Raw genomic sequence first — 19,081 nt, 5'->3', positions numbered from 1 at the left:
CACTCCTGCTTCCCAAGCTCTTCAAATAGCTGCACAAGCTGTCAAATTGTATTGTTTTGGTTTCAAAGAGACATGAAGCGTTCTTTCCAAAGTCTCACCTGCATCACCCCATTGTGTTCAGAGTGAAGGTAGGGCAGGTAGGTGATCTTTCCGATCCTTTTTGGATTTCCAGTGAGCAGTGGATAGGCAGCAGGTGAGTAGTAGCAGATAGCAGACCAGCTTCAGACAATCTGAGGAAGTAACAGGTTAGCGTGGGGAGTGATCCAAAGCACCGGTGACAGGAGACACAAGGAGCAAAACACTTAGCACAGAAAGTTACGAGGAGTTTAAAGCAAGCATAGAGGCCGATTTAGCAGTACAGAACATCTGACGACCTGGCGAACGTCTGAGGAGGTCCTAAATACATCCAGGGTGACTGCTGCAGATGACCAGGACTATGACAGATGTCACTTTGAGACAGATGCCCTCGATCCGTGTGACAATGATTGAAAAGATTTTAAGGTGCCAAATCTATAAAGTTCTAATCTCAACAGGTTTGTCCAATAAGAAAAGATAGTTTCATAAGAAACTAAATTCACTTCCAGCCCTATTTTATTGAACAGGAAGCGTTTTCACAGGGTTACACATCCATAAGATAGGGGGTGTTTGCCGTGTGATGGAGTGATACTGTGGTTTAGTCTCAGGTCATACTGCTCATTGAACAAAAAACACACAAATCAGGTGTTAAAATGCTAAACCTTGGGTTTTACCTCCACTGAGAAGTGAGGAGCAGCAGTTTTGAAAACTGAGCTGAATGTTAGCGGGAACGAACATCTCCAAAAACGTTGGAGCAGTTTTACACATGGAGTCTGTCTTGTTAGACTGACCAGAAGATTAGATCATTAATTTCTAGACTAGAAAATATTCATTAATATGAATTAATAATTAATTAAATGTTTAATAATAAAATTAACTGATATTTATTTAATTATTTATATATACTTTAATTGATGCCATATTTAATTAATACTTCATGATGTATTTATTTAATTCATTTTGGCACACATGGCCCTCTGTATTTGTCAGCCTGGCTAAAGCTCTGAAAACAAAGCCGGGGTTATTCCCATCTTATCTTTTTCAAGATATGTATTTACGAGTTACACCAGGGAGTCAAGTACTTGTGATTTGTGGATTTCTTTGTTAGTATCCAGATGTATGTAACACTAATAACACAACAGCTGACCTCTGTGAGAGCAGAGTTGAGGTGGCTGCTCTGCACTGTGTTGGCACATGAAGAAGATAACACTGGAGGGATTACATCCATACACTCAGTTACAGCACTTTCAAAAAGACATCTCCTATAATGTATTCCCCGCTGCAGTGTAATTCATTATTGTAAATTTAAAGTTATTAAGAAGTGATTATGCAAAAGACGGTTTTCAGGAAACACTGTTAAATATTCAGTTTCTATCAGAACGAGAGCCAGAGTGTGATCGGAGAGGTGGGTGGGCTAATTTACACTTTGAGAGAGGCCAAGTGAGTCACAGTATGTTCAACACTGAGGCTGTCATTTTCAGCATCTACGTGTAACTATTTTATCTGAACTGTTCACTAAATTAGATAAAAGACAGATGGAAGAGTAAAAGAGTTCCTCTGTGTCCACTGTGAGTGTCCATCATTGAACAGCGCGGCGGCTGACCACACCAGCTGTCTGCCACTTACAGTGTAGTTTTGACCTTAATAGGTCACATGACAGGGTGAGGCAAGGTCTCACAGTGTTTTCACCTGAAACCTCAGGTGATCATTACAGACGCCTTTTTCACTCCTTGGCTCAAGTGACGAGGCTCGTGATTAATAGTGGGCCAACAATCCTCTTAAGAGACAACCCCCACTAGGTTTTTTTTTAAAATTTAATTTGTATTTACATTTTTTTAATCATCTATAAGAAGATGTACATTGAAAAAAAATGTGTGAATAATTTCATTTTTTTAACTTATTAAATGCATCTAAGACTAAATCAGTCAGTGAATGTATTACAGCTCTGAGACTTCAGCCCTAGGATGTCAACATCATGATAGTGCTGCTTTGCTGGGACCTCAGCAGCTCATTAAGATCCACTTAGTGCTGACGTCACTAAGCTGCTTACTGCTGCAGGTGAATGGAGGAAGGAACTGAAAAAGATTTGTTTACACTGATGTAGGACTCAAGTCTAGCAGGCAACATCATGAGCACTGTTTTATTGTAGATAGTAAATTACCTGACTGATTACTGACAATCCGGATTTTGGATTTTGTGGGCTGCCATGGAGTGCAGTGGCAAGGTAACTGCTGCTTGATTCATACAGGATGAAGATTTTGTTTGTTGAAAAAAGAAATAGGTCCGGAATACAATTAAAAGGCTCCAGTGTTTAATCCATTATGTGGCAGCACGTTTTCACAGCAGACACCATGTCATAGTGAGTGAAACAATAACTTCAGATATAAAAATTAGGATGTTTTAATGGTGTGTTTGACCTAAATTCAGCAGCACAGTCAGGACTTCTACTCCTTTTCTTACAGCTGTAAGCAGTGCTTCAATTTTCTTATTACACCGTGAGATAGTAGCAACAGAAGATAAATTTAGTCTTTGTCTTACAAATGTTTTGCATAAACACTGTTTTACAACAAGTGATTCAAAATTTATGTAAAATAATAAAGTTTGATCAGTCTTAAACTGTCAGTAAAGAAGTAAAATTGATGCATTAATATGTGGATTAGTAGTTTTTTAAGATGGTCTGCGTTTAAGGATTTAAGTACTTTTATACAGCATGCCATGCAATTTTGTGTAAAGTTGTGTTACACATCATAGGATCTGTGTACATTTGTACTATATATGCTGATGTATTTGACTGTACAGCAGAAGCAGCACTCCTGACATGACAGGGATTAGACTTTAATTTTATTACAGGCTTAGCTATAATAATAGTTAGCTTAGAAGCTATAGCCCTGCAAATGAAAGAGCAAGCACACAAATAAATATAAACTATATAAAACAAACTTTATTATAATTACTATTATTATTAATTTCTTTCCTTCACCCTGTCACATACACAATGATACAATGCTTTCATCTACACTGATAACACTTTGAAAACAAGTCAAGAAACACAGGATGTCATATTGTTAAATGGAAGGTAAAAGTATCAGCCTACAGATGGATGAGATCAGTGAAAACAAATCAAAGTGAAAAGAACAGGGCACCACTGAAGTCACTGGTTGGTGGGAGACATTACTGGCCTTCTGGTGGTCATTTTGTAGGACTATGGCAGCACTCACCCAGTTCCTGCTTGCAGAAAGAGGCAGATACCAGTACTGCTGATGGGTTTTTACCTTCTATGAACATGTCCAGCTCCCCTGTATGCTCTTGAGTCTGTTCAGGGAGACACAGCAAACCTTGTTTGCCTTGTTTGTACCATCCTGGAGGAGGTGAACTGCCTGTTCAACCTCTGTGGGGTCCAGGTTTCCTCATGCTACCAGTGGTTGCACTGACCCTAGGCAAATGTAAAACTAATCAAAAATAGTCAGAGAATATGAAGAGGGACAGATGTATTCATATTTTGGGAGTTGTCTCAGTGCTGCCCCTCTAGTGCACCTGTTGTTAATTTCATTAACACCAAAGTAGCTGAACCTGATTAACCACCCCCTCTGCTACTTAACTAACCAGATCAATAGATATATTTACACATGCCAATCGATGCATCAGGGATTAATCCATCAACGATAAACATCCTGCATCCATCCATTCAAAGTTTACACAATATTTCAATTAGAACTACAGTGCAATTCTTCTGCATTTCTTCTAATAATCCAAAATAACCTCTTTGTTCACCTAAAAAGTCTTGAAGCCATGTCTGAGTGTCAGCATCTAACTGCAATACTTCAGTCCTCCATGAAACACTTCTGTCACTCTGATGTGCTCTCTGGGGTTTGATCAGCTCACTAAGTTTGTCCATTTTGTTAAATATACACCTCACATTCCTGATGATGCTTGCTGAAACAGCTCGATTGAAATCTCATTGTTTGCTATGAAGTTCCTCCAGGATTACGATCCTCATTCTGGGTACCACAACAGTCAGAGCAATCAGCTGTTGCTGATTTCTGTTTCCAAGAGAGTACGGGAAAACGAGTAGCAGCCTGGTAAAACCTGACTTAACCAGTCAAGGTAGTGCAGGTTTTCTTCTAAATGGAAGATTGATGCTTTGATCCCTTGCTCCTGGGCAAGATACTGTACACCATGTTTCCACAATCCATCCATCAGTGAGTGTGTGAATCTTAGACAAAGCAAAGGCATATATTGAAAATGCTGTGCTGATGCATGAACGAGTTTTGCAGCTAGAGAAATAAAGTGCTACATAACTACAAAATATCAAAAGAAAATGTAACTTTTGCATGAATCAAAATGATAGAGAGAAATGAATGTTATCAAGTGATAAAGTTAATAGAATAAAAAATAGCTTCAAGAGAGCTCCAAATTTGATCTTTTTACCCACACACAGTTTTAGGAGGGTTGTAACATGATTAAAAAGGGATTTTTCCTCTTCCAACAGTAATTATCAATCTTCTCTTTCTGTCTTATAACAATAGGTGACGCCCCAGCTGATGATCACAGTAGGGACAGCTGTGATTGGCTCGCTTCAGTTTGGCTACAATACTGGCGTCATCAATGCTCCTCAAAATGTGAGAGTTTCATTGTCTGAATGAAGAATGTAAAGGAGGAAAAAATATACATATTTGAAAATGTGTGAGAACAAATGGAATTAGAATAGCGATACAGTAGTTAGTTTCACTGATGAAGATCAACTCTTTTTTTTTCAGTTAAGGTTTTGAAGCTGAATCCATGTGGTATATTTACTGTTTTCACATGTATTAATTTATGTGGCTTAAACATTCCCATCTCAAACAAACGCGTCAGTGTTAAATGCTGTTAACACATAGTGAAAAGCTCCGATGACTTAAAAGAACATTTTTATGAAATCACAATGCCAGTTGCACTCCACACGATGACTTCAACAGGGTTAGCAGTTGTCCTCTGAGACCCACCACCCTGCAAGTAGATAGCCAGTGGTCACTCCAGCCTCTGCAACTCCGCTGCCTTTAAGCTGTGGCATATCATAGGCCCTGGCCTGCACAGAGAGACAAAATAACACAGCAGTGTTTGTAGTGTGGGCTATAAGTAGACCAGTGTATCAGTGCAATCAATTACACCTGCCTAGTAGTCCAACCACATTACAGCCATTGGCTCACCAGAAATGTGACACACACACACACACACACACACACTCCCAACCCAGTGCAACTTCACACAATAATATGGAGATGAATTAAAACAGGCACATTAGTGTACCATGTTACACTCTGGGTCTCTCCTGAATGACTGAACTTCTCACCTTATCTCTAACGCTGATTGCAGAAAACGAATTTTTACTGTGTGTATCTGCAATCCGATTCTATCGGTCATTACCCAGAGCTTGATGCCATCAGTGAGAGTAGGGACATAGAGTGACCGGTAAATTGACAGCTTTACTAAGCGCTCTTCATCTCAACAGACCAGAAAAGCACTCAAATCTGCAGTGGTGTGGAATCTCATTACCTCCCCCCTTACATGTGACCAAGAACCAGAAATACTTAAACTTCTCCACATGAGCCAACAACTTCCCGACCCTGAGTGGGCATTCTACCCTTTTCCTGCTGAGAACCATGGAGTCACATTTGGAGGTGCTGATTCTCTTTCCCGCTGCTTCAAGCCACCACCTGGTTAAGGCAAGAGAACCATGTCATCTACAAAAAGCAGCCACAAGATCCTGTAGAAGGCGTCTACCAAAGTAGAAGCCTGCTGCCACTTGGCTCCACCTACAAATTCTACCCATAAAAATTCTGAACAAAGTGGTGACAAAGACTCACTGTAAACAAGTCAGACTGAATTCAATCCCAATCATATAGCACCAAAACACAACAGTTGCCCCAAGGTGCTTCATATTGTAAGGTGAAGACCCTACATTAATACAGAGAAAACTGCAATGGTCAGTAAACCCACTTTGAGCAAGCACTTGGCAACAGTGGGAAGGAAAAACGCTCTTTAACAGGAAGAATTCTACAACTGTGCAAGAGAGACAGATAATAAATATAACTAAGGATTAAATGAAGAAGAAGAAGTATTCCTTCCATACCACTGATTTTACTGTACCACTGATCCTCGGTTGAAGTCCGCGGTGCCTATACTATACAGTGTGAGTAGAGCACCCCTCCTGAGTTACCTGACATTTAGCCAGAACTGCTTTAACCTCCTAGAACCCTGCGTCCACATATTTGGACATCACATTTTGGGTTATTTAGACCAAAATACTCAATTTTGCTCTACAATGGCCTGATATCCACTTGCAAGGACATTATACTGCCACTGTTCTATCGAAATTTTAAACGAATATCCTCATTTGTGGCTCTCATTTTTCTTAGAAACAAAAATCAGGTAAAAAAAAAAAAAATCTGGTAATTCTTTGTTTTTACATTTATCGGGCCCCAATATGCCCAAATATCAAAAAGAAATTTAAAATGCATGCTGTGGAAGACTTTGGGTCTTAGGAGGTTAAGGCTGAAGAAAAATCATCTTTAAATTGTCACTGGGTCCCAGTGTTTGTGAGTTTCTTTGTATTTTGTTATTCATTTGTGTTCTTCATTTCAGCTTATCTAGCTAAATTCTGCCACACCTAGGTTACAGTTCATGGTTTTTCAGGTTCCCCTTGTGGCTCACCCCTGTGTTTTAGTCTCCCTTATTGGTTAGTGTATCTAATCTGTCATGTCATGTCTGCGTCTTTTTATGGTTCCTGTTTTACTTTGAGGGGGTCTTGGGGTCCATGTTCATTGTTTTAGTTTCACTTCCACTGTGGCATCATTAGGTTCATTCTTGTCAGCTGTTTTTCCATGTGCCTCCATTTCCCCTAATAACCTTATGTGTGTGTTTAAGTCCTCTGTCTTCCTTTGTTCTGTATCTGTGTTCTGCGTTACCTCCATCATGTCACAGTTCTCATAGTCATTATCTTGTTTCAGTCATAGTAAAAGTCATGGTTTTCCCAGTGTGTGTTTAGATTTTCCCTCATTTTGTTTGTTGTGTTTTATGTTTGTGAGTTTCAACCCCAAAATAAAGGCTCGCTTTTTGTTCAAGTTTAGTTTTGGCTCCTCGTCTGTGTCTGCACCTAGTCCTCCTCACACACTCCACACGGTCTGCCTTTGCAGGCCGTGACATGAATGTAGCTACATACATGCGCATGAGGTATCATGTTCACCAAGTTAGAATGGTATCAGAAGGATAATGACTGACTGTATTACTCTTACATATGACCTGTTGATGAAAGTTCTGGAGAGAAAGTTAAAGACCACCCAAGTCATGAAGTCTGAAAGAGTTGGAAATATTAGACTCTGGAAATTAAATGACAACGCAGTGTATCCAATATTTGTCTTCGTATTTCACCCTGAGCGTAAAGTATTAAATCACCAAGGGTCACTAAGCAAAAGTTGGGATTAAAGTGCTGTTGTGTACATAAGAGCTACTTCACTTTACTTTAATCTGTCTTTATGTGTCTTACAATAAGACTGTTACTGCGTACTGTTTTATGTTTTAGATCATTGAGAGCTTCTACAATGAGACATGGAGCAGCAGGTTTTCAGAGCCCATCCCTCAGACCACTCTAACAGCTCTGTGGTCTCTCTCTGTGGCCATCTTCTCTGTGGGAGGGATGTTTGGCTCCTTTTCTGTCGGTCTCTTTGTTAACCGCTTTGGCAGGTATGACTCTCTCCGTTGCTAACAAGATCTATATACATCCATATTTTTTTTTTAATTAAATTTAAAAATTAATTTTTTTTTTAAAGTTTTCTTATTAAAGAGCATTTATGGTAAATTATTTTTTAAAGGAGGAACTCCATGCTCATGGCCAATGTGCTTGCATTCATTTCTGCAATATTTATGGGATTCTCCAAATTGGCTGCTTCCTTTGAGATGCTCGTTATTGGACGTTTAATTGTGGGTGTCTATTCTGGCCTGTCCACTGGTTTTGTGCCCATGTACATTGAGGAAATCTCACCCACATCTCTCCGGGGAGCATTAGGAACGCTGCATCAGCTTGGTGTAGTGATCGGCATTCTCATGGCACAGGTGAGAGCCTTACATTTTTAACCACAAATACTCCCACCATTTACCAGTTTGAGTAACAGTTGATTAATAATGCGTATAATCACTTTCATAAGTTCCTAGATAATGACACATTTTTTGTGATTTTTGCCTCTGTACACTCTGCACACCACCACAGGAGAGTCCAGTGTTACAGGGCTATACTCTGCTCACATTCAGCTAAATGCTGTAAAAATATTCATTATCCACGTGCATTGTTTCGCAGTGTAGACCGCAAAAGCCACCCAAGTGTTATTCAAGGCAAAGAAACTGTATTCGCTATGACCAAGAGAGTCACCTGATTTCAATCCAATAGATTGTGCTTTCTAGTTAATGAAGACAAAATGAAGGCACAGATGCCAACAAACAAGGCAGCTGCAGTGAAGGCCTGGCAACGCATTGACAACACTGCAGTTTCTACAGGATAAGACACAACTATACTGTAGATAATTTTAGTAACTTCCAGGTAAACAGTAGAACAGCACCACCAAGGTTGGAGATGGGACAATACTGGAAGAGCATATGGGAGAAGGACGCAACACATAGCAGCAATGCTCAGTGGCTAGTGGATCTAAGAGAAGACCACAGCAACCTCCCTGAACAGGGTCCAGTAACCATCACACTGGCAGACACCCAAGATTCTCCAATATGAAGAGTCAGACAGCACCAGGCCCCGACATAGTTCGCGCCTACTGGCTGAAGAAGCTGACTGCACTCCACAAGCGTCTGGCTGCAGAAATGAACCAGCTGCTAGTGGATGAGAGACACCCAGAATGGCTAACCGAAGGCCGGACAGTCCTGATCCTCAAATACCCCCAGAAGAAACCAGTCCCATCCAATTACCAGCCAATAATCTGCCTCAGTACCACATGGGGGTTCTTGTCAGGCATCATAGTGGCTAAGCTGGATAGGCACATGGGTCAATACATTAGCAGGGCAGAGAAAGGAATTGGTAAGAATACCAGAGGCACAAAATACCAGCTACTGGTAGACCGAGCAGTCAGCCAAGACTGCAAGACTGACCAACCTATGCACTGCCAGGATTGATTACAAGAAGCCCTATGACTCGATGCCCCATACCTGGATCCTGGAACTATACAAGATCAACAGGACCCTAAAAGCCTTCATCAGGAACTCAGTGGACAAGCAGAAGAAGACAGCTGTAGTGATAGACGTAGAGATACCAAATGACAGCAAGATTAAGAAGAAGGAACACAAGAAGCTTGAGAAGTACCAAGGGCTCAGAGAAGAGCTGGAGAAGATGTGGTCCCAGTGGTAATCAGAGCACTACATGCAGTCACTCCCGAGCTCGGCGAGTGGCTCCAGCAGATCCCAGGAACAACACTGGAGATCTCTATCCAGAAGAGCACAGACCCAGAAACAGCTAAGATACTGTGCAGGACCCTCAAGCTCCCCGGCCTCTCGTAGAGGACCCGAGTTTGAAGGATAGACCGCCCGCAGGGACGAGAGGGGAATTTAATTTTTAAAAAATATATAAATGCTGACACTTCAAGCATTTGATGTCGTTACTAATTTACTGTTGTGTATATTCCAAGTCTGAAAGGGGCTTTCAAATAAGGAGTCTATTGTATACATTGTTTAGATTTTTGGGCTTGAATCCATCATGGGGAATGCATCCCTATGGCCCCTCCTACTGGGTTTTACTCTGCTACCATCTGTGCTGCAATGTGTCCTGTTGCCTCTCTGTCCTGAGAGCCCCCGATACCTCCTCATCAACTGCAACGAGGAGAACAAAGCCCGCGGCGGTAAGATGAACACACTGTCATGAGAGACGACGAAAAAATCAAATGCAATCAAACAGGAACATTTGGGGATTATAGATTACAGTACAAAGAGGCAGGCATGTTCTCAAATGTCCTGACTCCCAATGTCTAAAACTAAAAATTGCTATTCATTAGAATAAACACAGAAGAATACACACATAGACACTCAAATACACAATAGAGACTCATTGTAAACAACACCTATATCTCAAGTTACACAAATAAATCTTCTTTTATCCACACAATTTCTGCCAAAACCATCTAATATACTGCTAGACAGTTGTAACATAACATCATAGAAATAACTACTGTCTTCCAGTCCTAATTAAACTACGGGGTACTGATGACGTGAGTGAGGAAATGGAGGAGATGAAGGAGGAGAGCCAGCAGATGATGAAGGAAAAGAAGGTGACCATCCCTGAACTTTTCCGCTCCCCCGTGTACCGCCAGCCCATCTTTGTTGCCATCATGCTGCAGCTGTCACAGCAACTGTCTGGTATCAATGCTGTAAGTCAAATGAGCAAAAGAGAACTTGTGCATTCTATTGTAGTGAATGCCATCGAGTATAAAACAAAGGGTATAAGATAAAATGTTTTACATCTCTTAAGCTACATAGATTACAAATGACCTAAACAATAACTTTAACGACCATTAAGTAATGAGATCCTATTTAGTAACATGAACTACTGCTACTACTACTGTACTACTACTACTACTAAAATGATTAGTCATAACTCATGTTCTTGAAATCATTATTCATTAACAGTGCATTCGAGTTGAAGTGCAAGGTGTAGAGAAGAAATTCATGCACAGAAAGATATAAAGTTCAAGTATCGCACCTGTGTCTTGTGTCTGTCATCTTCTGTAGGTGTTCTACTACTCAACTATGATCTTTGAGCGAGCAGGCGTGTCCCAGCCTGTCTATGCAACTATCGGCACAGGAGTGGTCAACACTGCATTCACAGTTGTTTCTGTAAGTTGCAAAAGAACAAGTTGAAACAAAAAAATAAGCTCTATGTATATATACATATATAAATCCTATATATATCCTAGGAACAGCTAAAATACTGCACAAGCTCCCAGGCCTCTGGTAGAGGACCCAGGCCTTAAGGATAGACTGCCTACAGGGACGAGAGGGGAATTTTATATTCCAGAATGAGAGAATCTCGGTCGGAGGGTAGGCGGCTAACAGAGGTGTGCAACAGTATCATTAGAAAACAGGTCCTGTATGAATAAGATACATAACTGTACATAACTGAGGATCTATAAACTGCCAAACAAAATAACAGAGGTCAAAAGAATAAATAGCCTGTCCTCCAAAGACCTATCCAGGGTACAGTCCCAGCTGCATGGGAACAATAGTACAAGAGCAGACCCATGAAGAGCTAATACTGAGCAATGTTGGAAAAACACACAGGAGGAAGGAATTCTCGTGGAAGACCTAAACCAATACCAGGTGGATAGCTGGGAAAAATGATTAAGGAAGAGAAAAGATTTTGGTATACCGCGGTGTTCTTTTTAGCCTCCAGAGCTGTAAACTGGCTACATTTATTAAATGTATCATTTATACTAAGGAAGGCTGAGTACCTAAACATGTAACACACTGAGCAGGAAAGTGCAGCTAGCTAGTTGGTTATGAACTAAGCTAAGCTGACAAATCCCTAAAGTCACAGTGAATGAGTACTGTGAATATTAGATAGATTCAACAGAGAGTGTGCTTTGAATAAGGCACATGAAGATTAAACTATAATAATAACAATAATAATAAAAATACATGTTATTTAAAGGCGCCATCCTCCTGCAAGTCCACCACCCGCAGGAGGCGCCATAGGGGGTCGTGTGCATTGTGTGGTGGGCAGCGGCCAGGAGTGGAGGCCCTGGTGGACTGATCCAAGACTGGCATTTGGGACATGGAATGTCACCTCTCTGGTGGGGAAGGAGCCTGAGTTAGTCCGTGAGGTTGAATGTTCCTGGCTAGATATAGTCAGGCTCACCTCAACGCATGGCTTGGGCTCTGGAACCAGTCCCCTGGTATTTTAATATCTCCTTGGCTTACTGCCTGTATGTTGGGGTTCCTCCCGGTGGATGAGAGGGTTTGTTCCCTGCACCTTTGGGTCGGGGAACAGGTCCTGACTGTCATCTGCGCTTATGCGCTGAGTGGCAGCTCAGAGTACCCAGCCTTTTTAGAGTCCCTGGGTGGGGTGCTGGAAGATGCTCCGCCTGTTGTCCTAATGGGGGACTTCAATGCTCACGTGGGTAACGACAGCGAGAACTGGAGGGGCGTGATCTGAACCCAAGTGATGTTTTGTTATTGCACTTCTGTGCAAACCACAGTTTGGCCATAACGAACACCATGTTCGAACATAAGAGTGTCCAAAGTGCACGTGGCACCAGGACGCTCTAGGCTGCAGGTTGATGATCGATTCTGTAATCATATCACCAGAGCTGCGGCCATATGTTCTCGACACTCGGGTAAAGAGAGGGGCTGATCTGTCAACTGAACACCACCTGGTGGTGAGTTGGATTAGACGACGGGGGAGAACACTGGACAGACCCGGTGCACCTAAACGTATAGTGAGGGTGTGCTGTGAACGCCTAGCAGGCTGTGCTAACTGTGCTGTGGCCGCAAGGTGGTTGGTGCCTGTCGTTGTAACCCCTGAACCAAATGGTGGACACCAGAGGTGAAGGGAGCCACAAGGCTGACGAAGGAGTCCTATTGGGCTTGGCTAGCCCAATAGGACAAGTGGAATGTGGCTCCGGCAGTGGCTGAAGCAAATACTCAGGTGTGGGAGGAGTTCGAAGAGGCCATGGAAAAAGACTTTCAGACTGCCTCGAAGAGATCCTGGCAAACCGTCAGGCGACTCAGGAGGCTGTATGCGGTACTGCGTATAGTGCTGGTGGAGCGCTACTGACTTCGACTGCGAAAATTGTTGGGCGGTGGAAGGACCTCCTCAATCCCACTGACATGTCTTACGAGGAGGAAGCAGAGTCTGGGGATGAGGGAGGTGACCTGCCAATTTTGGGGGGTGAGGTCACTGAGGCAGTTAAACAACTCCTTAGTGGCAGAGCCCCTGGTGTGCATGAGGTCCGCCCTGAGTTCCTGAAGGCTCTGAATGTTGTAGGGCTGTCCTGGCTGACACGCCCCTGCAATGTTGTGTAGAGGTCAGGGGCAGTACCCCTGGACTGCAGACCGGGGTGGTGGTCCCCATTTTTAAGAAGGGAAGAAGGGAACTGGAGATCAACAGATGGATTGGTGCTGCGGCTGCAGTGATGCAGATGCTGTACCGGTCTGTTGTGGTGAAGAGAGAGCTGAGCGTAAAAGCGAAGCCCTCAATTTACCGGTCGATCTACGCCCCTACCCTCACCTATGGTCAGGAGCTGTGGGTAGTGACCGAAAGAATGATATCGCGGATACAAGCAGCGGAAATGAGCTTATTCTGAAGGGTGGCTGACTTCTCCCTTAGGGATAGGGTGAGAAGTTCAGTCACCAGAGAGGGGCCCAGAGTAGAGCCGCTGCTCCTCCACATTGAAAGAAGCCAGTTGAGGTGGTTCAGGCATCTGACAAGGATGCCTCCTGGGCAATGTTTCCTCTAATTTAACTAACTCCCTGAGCGGTCCCTTGGACCACTGTGAGCAACATTAGACGTGTGCACTGTGGACACGCCGCATCGAATCCATCCAAGTTACATGGTTTATTAAAATAATCAAATTACAGCATTTACATTTATGTTAGACTACTTTTAATTAACTGCTTTAGTCCACTTACAATGAGAATTAAAAAAAAATCTTGTTCATGACCTGTGTAGTATGTTAACACTATTACAAGTAAAAATAACTTGAACTCCAATTTTGAAAACAAAACTTTTTCTTTCTTTCTTTCTTTCTTTCTTTCTTTCTTTCTTTCTTTCTTTCTTTCTTTCTTTCTTTATAAAGCTCTGACTTGTATTATGAGTCTGTGGTCTGGGAGAGAGTCCTGTAGCTCTCTGTCTGCAAAATACAGTATATTCAATTCAATTCAATTTTATTTATATAGCGCCAAATCACAACAAACGTCGCCTCAAGGCGCTTCATAGATACAGATATAATGAGCAATGCTGGGCAATTAATTATATAGTTACTTCTTCAAAAAAGTAACTGAGTTATGCAAACAACAAAGTTTTTTGCAGCAGTTTACCTAAAAATGCAGCCAAGGCGTTTTTTAAAATAAACATTTTAAACTATTTACAGAACAATCAGCTGTTCTGCATCAAATTTGATGCCACACAAATTATTTGTGTCACTCCAAAAATAATTTCTGTCCACTATGAGATAAAGGAGAACATCAAAAGCCTGATACCTGCAGGCCTGACAACAGGAGATGTATCACTCCTGTCACTCCTGTAACATTCAGTAGTCGCCGTATTGTTCTGACACACACAACAAAACTATTTACTACACACTAACTGCACAAGATTTTCCCTAAATGTCGCAAATCTCTCACATCTCAAAACACCGCAGTCACTCCTAAAACTTCCCCCTCCCTAAACAACTATGTGCCATGTTGCCATAACATTTTCTGATTGGTCGACATGGTACATTTTACGACCAATAGGAAAGGGTGGGGGTTTTTCTTGGATTTGGCTTTGACCGTTTCTTCCCGCAGTAAATATAAACAATGATAGTATTCAGGAAGAAAACCAAACATTGCATATATTTTTATCTTTGGTTTTACGTGGCCTATCAACACAATTTAAAAACTGGTATAAAGTCAACACATTTTCCGTCAATTGTTCTGTCTGTCCTGCTCACATCTCCAATAGTTGTACACGTTGTCATTTACGTGGCTTCACTCCACATCAGCCACGCCGCTTTGCTAGCTAAAGCACCGGTGTCGGCACATAAGGACGCTGTCATAGACGAAGTTGATTAGCTGCCTATATACAAATGTGAATCGCATAATTGGCTGGACTATGGGATAAGGTGACATCGTTCTAATCCCATACTGGAGCAGCCAGTCACTCACTGACTAACACTGCAAAACAGAATTGTTAAAGTATTAATTTTAATTTCAATTCAGGTTAGATTTTCTGTGCGCAGAGACCGTGCCACCAGTGCGCAATTATGCATGCGCGCAGCTTAGAGGGAACATTGCTCCTGGGCGCCTCCTGGGTGCGGTGTTCCAGGCATGTCTCACCGGGACGGGACCCGGTGCACACCCAAGACACACTGGAGAGATTATATCTCTCGGCTGGCCAGGGAACACCTTAGTGCAGCGGTCCCCAACCTTTTTTGCGCCACGGACCGGTTTATGCCCGACAATATTTTCATGGACCGGCCTTTAAGGTGTCGCGGATAAATACAACAAAATAAAACTAGTACCGGTACCGAAAAAAAAGAAAATTTATTCATAACACACGTGAAAAGACCCAGGAAAACAGAGTAAATGATAAAAACGATAACAAAATAACGCTGAAAACCGATAAAAACCCTGAAAACTATACATTTCATACCTGAGCCTCAACTCTCGCGGCCCGGTACCAAACGACTCACGGACCGGTACCGGTCTGAGGCCCGGGGGTTGGGGACCGCTGCCTTAGTGTTCCACCGGACAAGCTAGAGGAGGTGGCTGGGGTTGAGGGAGGTCTGGGCTTCTCTACTTAGGCTGCTGCCCCGCTACCAAGCCCCGGATAAGTGGAAGAAGATTAATGGATGGATGGATGGATGGATTGATGGATGGATAATATGAAATAAGATGTTATCTAAAAGTTTCAATGAAATGGGCTACACAGATAAACAACACAAAACACCACTGTGCATTGCAACAGGAACAGGAAGTGACACTGTGTCGCAGAGAGAGCCAACACCAAGTGAAACTACCCAATGAATAAGAGAAAGGAAATCTGATTTTATTAAATGAAATATGGCATCACAGAAGTTCTGGCACAATCTTGTGCTTTTAATGTGTAACATTATAACATATAATGGAGTCATTATATGCTGGAGTCAGTGTCCGATGACCTCGAGTCACTGAGCGCAGCACAGGCATGACATGTCCTATCTGTGGTTTGGTGAATTAAGGTTTGCGTGAAGCCCAAGTCCACTTGTGGCTCTCGTGAACCCCCTTGGCATCTTACTAGAACGCTATATATTCCTCTCAGCAACACAGAATACTGGACTGAACGTAGCATCTCAAGCTGGTGCTGGTTCACCACCACCTGCTCTGCTGCATAGAGGCTAGCTCTGCTACCATCTTTGCCAGTGCCTGGACTGGCTGCGTGGGTTGTGGGTACATCATGTTGCACTGAGTTTTATGAGTTTTAAGTTTTATTCCATATATTTTGGGGGATTTTTTAAGTACTGTTGAACAGTAGATGATTATATTACTGTTTTTATGATGGTTTCCTTTGGGCATTTTAAATATTAAATTTTTTATTAATGGATTACAGTTATGATCCATTGATATTACCTCCACTGTGAATACTGGTATTATGTTTGGTTTATGTTGTCATTTTGTAACATCTGTATGTCTTGTAGTTGTTTGTGGTGGAGCGTATGGGCAGGAGACCCCTTCACCTCATTGGTCTGATGGGAATGGCCGTTTCAGCAGTTTTTCTAACCGTGGCCATGGCATTGTTGGTAAGTGTTTGTGGTCACCATTACTGAAAGCAGGCCTTTTGAATTAAAGGGTAGGAGTGCTACAATGTTACTGTAGATCAGGGGTCCCCAATCCCATACCACGAGGGCCGGTGTCCCTGCAGGTTTTAGATGTGTCCCTGATCCATCACAGCTGATTTAAAGGCTAAATTACCTCCTCAACATGTCTTGAAGTTCTCCAGAGGCCTGGTAATTAACTAACCATGTGATTCAGGTGTGTTGACCCAGGGTGAGATCTAAAACCTGCAGGGACACCGGCCCTCGTGGACTGGGATTGGGGACCCCTGCTGTAGATCAAGAGTAATAAAAATCTGACCATGTAAAAAAAATAGACCATGAAACTGATCATTTTCTGTGATATGCTTTGCTCTAAGGACCAGCTAAAGTGGATGTCTTACATTAGCATTGTGGCCATCTTCAGTTTTGTAGCCTTTTTTGAAATTGGCCCTGGCCCCATCCCATGGTTTATTGTGGCTGAACTCTTCAGCCAAGGGCCCCGTCCTGCTGCCATTGCAGTTGCTGGTTTCTCCAATTGGTCTGCCAACTTCTTAGTGGGGATGTGCTTCCAGTACATTGAGGTAAGACAGCTTTTATTTAAAATTTTGTTTGTTTGTTTTGGGGCTCCTATTTTCAGTTGTACAACTGAGTGCTTTTGCTCCATGGATTAGACAACAACAGATTCAGTTGGCTACAGGTATAATCCGGTGAACATAAAAACTCTGTAAATATGCACTCTAACAACAGAAGATCCAATCAGAATTCATAATTCAGTTTGAATTGACTGCCCTTAAAAGACAAAGAGCCAATTTTTTTTTTTTTAAATAAATTTGGTATTCAAGCAATACACTCTCAGCACCGGTCTAGGAAAGTCCTGTTCTGTGAGTGTCTTGCGGACCATTTGTATTTCAATTTCTATAGCTCCAATTCATACACACACACACACACACACACACACACACACACACACACACACACACACACACACATATATATATATATATATATATATAAAATGTATAATGTATAATGTAATTATTAGCTTGTTGTCTGCAACAACAACAGAATTGAGCCTTTCCCTTTAATCCAGCAACTCTGTGGCCCCTACGTCTTCATCATCTTCACCATCTTGCTGCTCGGCTTCTTCGTCTTCACCTACTTCAAGGTTCCAGAAACTAAGGGCTGCACTTTTGATGAGATTGCAGCGGGCTTCCGCCAGACAGCAGGTCAGGGATCTGACAAGTACTCAGCCCCGGAAGAATTCAACACCCTGAGGGGGGATGACCCTGATCTTTGAAAGTTTGTTCATGTAGGGACCACTGTTGTCCATGTTTTAGATATTTCATCCATTAATGTTAGAGCCAGTAATCCACAGTGTAGGGGCTTTCACACAGAGTTACCATGGGCTTGATCTGTAGCACAGCAAACTGTTGGTCACTAGTAAAAATGACATCCCAGTAGGCATTCAAAATGAACCAAGTGTCATTTTGTAACAGAAAAAAGCCGGGTTAAGTATATGGAATCACTATATAGAACCCTCTCCTTATTTATTACAGGAAATAGAGTTTTGAACCTTTTTTTTCTTTTTGCCCACACGTCTCTTTCAGTTTTGGAGTTAATGATATAAAACATTAGATGGACTGTTTCATGTTTGATAGGTGACAGAAAATCTTGGTTGTGTGCTTTTTTATATACATTTGATTTTGTTTAATAATTAAGACTTTAGTCAAACGTAATATGTTAGAACTACAAATGTGTTTACATGTGTGTCAAACAGAGAAAATGAAACTTAACAAAGTTTAATAATTGATTTTTTTTGTCTTTCTGAGTTATTAAATTAATACCTATAAAATGGCACTGGATGTGATGTGACATACATGAAGCTTGACTTCTGCATTGTGTGGCCTCACTGCAAATGCATGTTAGTGTTTCGTCTCCCTGTACGCTCCCGATGTTCCCACTCTGCCTGCAGAATATCTTTGGAGAGTCTCCAATGCTTTTAAATGTTTTTCCTTCAATTCAAGTAAAAAGCATAGACGAAGAATCTTGTTGAAAAGAAGTTAGTCTTCTTAGCCTTTGGTTTATATTGAAAAATGGATTTTACCCTCAACTATAATCTCTGGGAAACCTATCCAATTATTTTGGTGCCTAAATCTAACCACACACATGTTGTTCAGCTCCATGATGACAAAGCTCTAACTATTCCAAACATTAATACTTTAATTAAACATTCAAAAAATAGAAGTGCTAGATCTCCATCACTCATTTTCCAATTCAGTCTTATTTATACAGTGCCAAATCACAGCAACAGTGATCTCAAGCCATTTTGTATCCTAAGGTAAAGACCCTTTATTAATACAGCCAGATGGCCACCTCTGTTCAAGCACCTTTGCAATAGTGGAAAGAAAATCTTCCTTTAAACTAGAAGAAACCTTTAGCTGAACCAGGGTTCAGGGACAGGGTGTCTGTCTCCCGAATCCAAACTGGAA

At 41.8% G+C, this 19,081-nt stretch overlaps 1 protein-coding gene across 1 annotated transcript; it reads left to right on the top strand.

The window, feature by feature from the left end:
- The first annotated feature begins 2,145 nt into the window (after window positions 1-2,145).
- On the top strand, window positions 2,146-18,449 carry LOC146551009 (solute carrier family 2, facilitated glucose transporter member 1-like). The gene is made up of 10 exons (XM_085259228.1): window positions 2,146-2,299; window positions 4,602-4,694; window positions 7,634-7,794; window positions 7,923-8,163; window positions 9,782-9,944; window positions 10,282-10,469; window positions 10,831-10,935; window positions 16,476-16,577; window positions 16,970-17,173; window positions 17,683-18,449. Exons 1-10 carry the CDS (start codon window positions 2,282-2,284, stop codon window positions 17,887-17,889), a joined length of 1,482 nt encoding a protein of 493 aa, XP_085115354.1. The 5' UTR covers window positions 2,146-2,281; the 3' UTR covers window positions 17,890-18,449.
- The last annotated feature ends 632 nt before the right edge of the window (window positions 18,450-19,081 follow it).

This window comes from Mchenga conophoros, linkage group LG20 (assembly GCF_057382185.1).
Source record: "Mchenga conophoros isolate Kocher_MC1m ecotype Shallow Benthic linkage group LG20, M_conophoros_male_GT1.1, whole genome shotgun sequence".
In the NCBI taxonomy this organism is placed as follows: Eukaryota; Metazoa; Chordata; class Actinopteri; order Cichliformes; family Cichlidae; genus Mchenga; species Mchenga conophoros.
The sequence above is the reverse complement of the archived record's forward strand: the minus strand, read 5'-3'. Positions and strand labels throughout refer to the sequence as shown.

Bases quoted from the DNA above. Each gene is read 5' to 3' on its own strand.
- LOC146551009 (XM_085259228.1), top strand. The intron at 4,695-7,633 runs GTGAGAGTTTCA...TTTATGTTTTAG, and splicing joins TCATCAATGCTCCTCAAAAT to ATCATTGAGAGCTTCTACAA. The intron at 10,936-16,475 runs GTAAGTTGCAAA...TATGTCTTGTAG, and splicing joins CTGCATTCACAGTTGTTTCT to TTGTTTGTGGTGGAGCGTAT.